Genomic DNA, 5,977 nt, shown 5'->3' with positions numbered 1-5,977 from the left:
ACAAATTTTCAGTTACAAATAAGTTCTGGGGTTACAATGTACAGCATAGTAACTATAGTTAATAAGGTGTTATCTTCTTGAAGGTTGCTAAAAGTAAATCTTAAAAGGGGGTGGATGTTAACTAGACATTGTGGTGATTATTTTGCAATATATACAAATATTGAATCATGTACAACTGAAACTGATACAATATTGTCAATTATATCCCAATAAAAAAGAATTAAGTAAGATTCTGTGAAAGTATTTTGTAAACTGTAAATCACTGTATAAATATAAGACATACTTATCAATGGCATAAGAAGGGATATTAAGCAAGGATATTTCTGGGACAGAGTTTTACAACTTTAAAAGTGCTATATAGGGACATCTGGGTGGCTCACTCAGTTAAGCATGACCCTTGATTTCAGCTCAGATCATGTTCTCGAGGTTCGTGAGATCGAGCCCTGCATCAGGCTCTGTGCTGACAGAGTGGAACCTACTTGGTATTCTCTGTCTTCCCCTCTCCTCTCTCTCCCCCCCTCTCTCTCTCTCTCTGTCTCAAAATAAATAAATAAACTCTTAAAAACGTAATCAATAACTTTAAAAAATAAATAAAAGTGCTGTATAACTTGTTTTAAGAGCAGAAGGATGGATTTGGAGTCAGACCCTCCTTAGCTATAACTTGACATTTTTTCTTTACAAATGGATCATACCACTCAACTAAATTATTTAACTTTTTAATATCTGTTTTCTCCTCAGTAACATGGTAGGTAATGAAGCCTACCTCAAAAATAACTGTCATACAAATAAATAGTGAAATTATCTATTCTTGTCCCTGTTGCATTATTACTACAGGTGAAAGGGAGACAAATTGTTGTACTTAATCCCTTCCTCTTTACTTTTTTTTAAGGTATTTACATTTTTTAGCTTCAAGATAGCACACAAACCAAACAGGCTTTGCCCCTGCCCTCACCAGAATATCAACTGAGGAAGGATTAACTGAATTTCTGGACAATGGGAAAGAGATGGAGAGAAAAAGGAAAGAAGGAGGAAGTGGGGTAACTCATCTGGTTGTGTGTCCAATTTTGGCTCAGGTCATGATGTTGCAGTTTGTGAGTTCAAGTCCTACATCGAGCTTGCTGCTGTCAGCACAGTACCCACTTTGGGTCTTCTGCTCCCCTCTCTCTCCATCCCTTCCCCACTCCCACTTGAGCTCTCGCTCAAAAATAAACTATTGAAAACATTAAACATTAAAACTTAAAAAAAATTTAAAGCTAAAATAAAAATAAGAGAAGGAGAAAGCCACAGCCGAGACCATGAAAAGTGACCCAAAGCAGAGAGCAAGCCAACCTTCCCTTCAAATCCCCAGAGAGAATCAAGTCTCACAACGTTTAGAAAAATATAAGTATTGGGACTGAAACAAAGATAGGGTGGTTAAATGAAACTCTAGTTGAAGAACAGGAAGGTACGAGGGCAACTGGCATCTACAGTCTGACATTTGGAGACACAGCCCCCTCCCCTGGCCTAAAAGTCAGCCAGCCCCTCTTTTACCCTAAAAGGAATCATTTGTGAACTTTCTCTCCATGCACAGAGTTCCACTGCAGCTTCTTCAGTGTGTCATTATTAAATCTGAAAGGACAATTGGCAGTCACAGCAATGATTATTCTAGCACATGATAAGGTATAAATGATCATATATGGCAAGAAGAGCATAGCAATGAACATGCCTCACACCTATATCTTAGTTTCTAAATAGCAGTCTTCACTTAAGGGATCTAGAAATTACTGCTTCCTGGACTGGAGAAGAGAAGTTCAAAATGAGCCTGGAACATTCTGTTGAGGCAGAAAGTAAAGAACTGATCAAATAGTGATGAAGGCCATTTCTAAAAAACTTAGGAGCCTGTGTGAAGGGTTCCTCACTGTCCAAATCCGGGGCAAGCCAAGAATCAAAATTAATAGTAACATTAACAGATTATAGTATATTGAGTCAAATAAGAACCCACATGCTCATGCTTTAAATATTGATACAAATAAATAAGTGCACAAAATATAAATGGGGAAAAGAAAGTTCTTTATTATGGGAGAATGCCAGCTAATAAATCATAGAAGGATTTATAAAATTAGAAAGTTGCCAATGGATCCTAAAATTAGTGGGTAAAAGCTTGATAGGGAATACAATGCTTACGTAGTTTCAGGGTATCAACACACTAATGACAAATGACAGAACTTCATAGTGAAGGGGAAACAGCAAGCTCATAGTGAGGAAGCGCAAAGGACACTACTTTCACCTAGCGACAAAAATCCATACCAACCAAATTTGCATAGAACAATGTTATGTAACTCCTGATACAATGCACCAAGAAGAACATAGTATCAAGGGCGCCTGGGTGGCTCAATCCTTTCAGCCACCGACTGGCTCAGGTCATGATCTCACCGCATCGGGCTCTGTGCTGACAGCTCAGAGCCTGGAGCCTGCTTTGGATTCTGTGTCTTCCTCCCTCTCTCTGCCCCTTCCCTACTCATGCTCTCTCTTTGTCTCTTGAAAATAAATTAATCAGTAACAGTTTTCATATTAAATGTTCTAACGTTCATAATCATTCTGCCCTTGTTCTAAGGACAAATGGGCATGATACCTAAAATTTATTCTGAGGTGGATTTGCCACTCTGTAAATCTTATATTATGAAATATATGTAATATTATACATAGAGAGAGAGAGTAATATATGTGGGTTACATATAGCGATAGAGTAAATGGGGCAAAGTATAAACATCTGATAAAGCCAGATATGCAGGACTGATTTGCCCTGTCATGACAACTTTTCAGTGAATCTGGAATCACGTCAAAATAAAAAAAAAAAAATCTAATTGGTGAAACAAAATGGCTATGGTTTTAGAACAATTATGGCTTTAGGTAAATGTTAACTGTGATGATAGAATCTAGACTCTAAGGGTTGATAGAGATCCCAAATCACCCGTTTATTACCTGATGCTCCTGGAATCTTCCCACCAATAGGTCAGCCTACCTGTGTGTTGGAGCTTTGCTAGGGAGAGCCCACTTCCTCTTCAGATAGCCCTATTCTTTGTCTCTTTTGCACACCCATCTCTCTCTTGATATGCCACTCTCACTCACCTCCCTCATGGTCATGTTTAGATACCCAAACTTCCCTTCTGTGAAAGCTTACAACACTGTTTGTGTTATGTCTATATGGACAAGGTTGGGGGGGGAATAACTCCAAGGGACATTATTGGAACAATTGAAAAATTGTATGTACAGTATGCACTGTAATTTAGATAATAATATTATGTCAATATTAAATGTTCTCATTTTAATACTTCCACAGTCTTTGATTTTAGGGTAAGTGCCATATATATACTTAGACGTTATCATAGACTGTTTCCTATTTTAAGTCCTTGGAAGGAAATGAGTAAGGAATATTTATCTTTGGATAATCATTTGTGGCACATCAATTGGTATAAAATAGACTACCATGTGCCCTGTAAATATTGAATAAAACAGAGGCATCTGGGAGGCTCAGTCAGTTAAAGCATCTGATTCTTGTTTTCAGCTCAGGTCATGATCTCATGGCTCGTGGGATCAAGCCCCGCATCAGTTTCCATGCTAACACGAAGCCTGCTTGGGATTCTCTCTCTCCTTCTCTCTCTGCCACTCCTCTGCATTCTCTCTCTCAAACCAAATAAATAAGCTTTGAAAAAAATAAATAAAGTATAATTAAGTCTAAAGGACAAGGATTACGTTTTCTGTTCTGTATGTTTCCAAATCTCGGAACATTCTTTGGTATTTTGTCTACTTGGTGAATATCTGTTGAATGAGTATCTCTTGAAAACAGGCAGCTTCTCAAGCTGGTCTCTAGCTTAGTTGATTTTTACAACCCCCCAAATGCTTAACACAGTGGCTAGAGCCCAGTAATATTTAATGTAAACATGAATGAACTTTATATTGGATCATATTATACTTTGCACGCATAAAGCAGAGATGTAACAAGTCAAGGAACAATTATTGAGCATCTTTTCCGAGAGAGGCAGGGGTGCAGTAAACACTTGATACATGAATGAAGAAGCTTTCATTCAAACAAAGTATTTCGCTTCAATAAAGCCGAGATTTTTTTCAGCAGGCAAGACAAGAAGTATTTTCTAAGTACAGTCCACAAGTCATGTCAAGTGCTTTTGATGGCAACTATCATTCCAAAGAATAAATGTTTCATCTTTAATATAGTTATATGTATAATCAGAAGTAAAGACGCTAGAAAAAATAAAACTCATCTATCAAAAGAGAAAAATTATATATATATATACGTATATATACATATACATATATATATGATTTTAGCTATTGGCTTCCCTTTATTGACCAAATCTTTAAAACTCATAAAAACAAAGATTCCTAACTAAGTCCATTTAGTTGAAATTCTTCCAACAGTCTGTGACGTTCAAATCTCTCTAGAGCTGAGTTCCATAGACAGCAGCAAAGGGGGAAAAGAATCAAAATGGGATTGTGTCACCAATGAAAGAAGGAAAGAAACTTTCTGAACATTCAACAGCTAGGGAGTGTTCTTGCTTAGAAGTGGTATTAAAAAAACCCTAACAATAGCGGTGTATTTGGGATTTAATGTAGGACGCTTGTATGGACATTTTAAAAAATTGAAATCACAGGACGCCTGGGTGGCTCAGTCGGTTAAGCATCCGACTTTGGCTCAGGTTGTGATCTCATTGTCTGTGAGCTCGAGCCCTGTGTTGGGCTCTGTGCTGACAGCTCAGAGCCTGGAGCCTGCTTCCAATCTTGTGTCTCCCTCTCTCTGCCCCTTTGTCGCTCATGCCCTTCTGCTTGTGCCCTTGCTTCTGCTCAACATAAAGGGAAAAAAACGATTAGGCATCACCCTCTCCTGATACACAGTCTGAAGTCCAAATAAGATTTAGTTAAAGTCAACCATTATAAGTTGAGACTAGCTGATGAACTCAAAAGCATCAAAGCAGAGTAAAATAAATAAATAGAACACAAATATTTGTGCTGAATGAAATAGATTTATTAAGAGACTAACAGCAAAACCCCTTCCTACCCACACCCTATTGTAATACATTGATGTTGACGTAGAATTTAACGATGCATGAGCAAAGTAACTAAAAGAGACAAACGACTTGCTTCACTGCTGAAAGTAAGGTGTGTCGGAGAAATACATCTTGCTTTCTTTGGCTGTAGGTGAGTATCAGTTCAGTATTTGATGTCTGCTTGGCCTTGTTCAGCATCATCAAAGACCAAGGCCTCGGTAAGAAGGCAGCAAGAAGGTGGCAGGTGTATCTCCCAAGGACATCTGGAGGCAAGAAGGCAGCCGTTGCTCTTCAGGTTGTTTCGCACACGGAGAATCGATGGAAAGTTCTGCAGTTGTCCGGAGCCACTGGTCCATCAGTACGTGCTGTAGCCGAAGCCAGAGTTAGAGCCCCATGGCCTGCAACAGCTGCCTCCGTAGCAACAGCCCCTGTTGTACATGTTGCTACCGCCAAAGCTGTAGCCCAGGGAGCTGTAGCCGTTGCATCCATAGCCATAGTTCAGGGGAGAGCCCAGGGGCACGACGCAGTTCAGGGGGGTGGCTCTGAAGGTCCTGTGGAAGTTGGTTCCATAGCAGGGATAGCCTGGGAAGTAGCTTCCACAGCAGAAGAAACGAGTCATGGTGGCTGGAGGTGAGGAGGAAGAGGAGGGACTGTGAAGAATGAGTTGCCCAAGTGTGAATGCATTTCTCCTCTTGCAGAGGGCTTTTTATACCTCCAGCTGGCGGCCATGACACAGCTGTCTAAACGTCTTCCAATTAATTTGCATAAATAATTCTCTTCTTTGGTAATAGAATGCCCATAAAGGAACCCACAGACTCATTGCCCACGTTTTTGTTGCAAAGGAATGTGTTGTAGCTTCAAAGCCAGGGCCGTCCTCGACACACAGTTGAATTCTTTTCATCAGTGTACCATAGTTTAACTACCATTTTGATTGC

The 5,977-nt window shown here is 39.4% G+C and overlaps 1 protein-coding gene across 1 annotated transcript; it reads right to left on the bottom strand.

The window, feature by feature from the left end:
• Positions 1-5,397: 5,397 nt before the first annotated feature.
• KRTAP7-1 (keratin associated protein 7-1) lies at positions 5,398-5,661 on the bottom strand. Its single transcript, XM_077760167.1, has one exon. The coding sequence runs from the start codon at positions 5,659-5,661 to the stop codon at positions 5,398-5,400; it is 264 nt and encodes an 87-aa protein (XP_077616293.1).
• Between the last annotated feature and the right edge of the window lie 316 nt (positions 5,662-5,977).

The sequence above is a fragment of the Crocuta crocuta genome, unplaced genomic scaffold (genome assembly GCF_008692635.1).
Source record: "Crocuta crocuta isolate KB4526 unplaced genomic scaffold, BGI_CrCroc_1.0 scaffold369, whole genome shotgun sequence".
Classification (NCBI taxonomy): Eukaryota; Metazoa; Chordata; class Mammalia; order Carnivora; family Hyaenidae; genus Crocuta; species Crocuta crocuta.
This window is presented reverse-complemented; position numbering and strand designations above follow the sequence as displayed.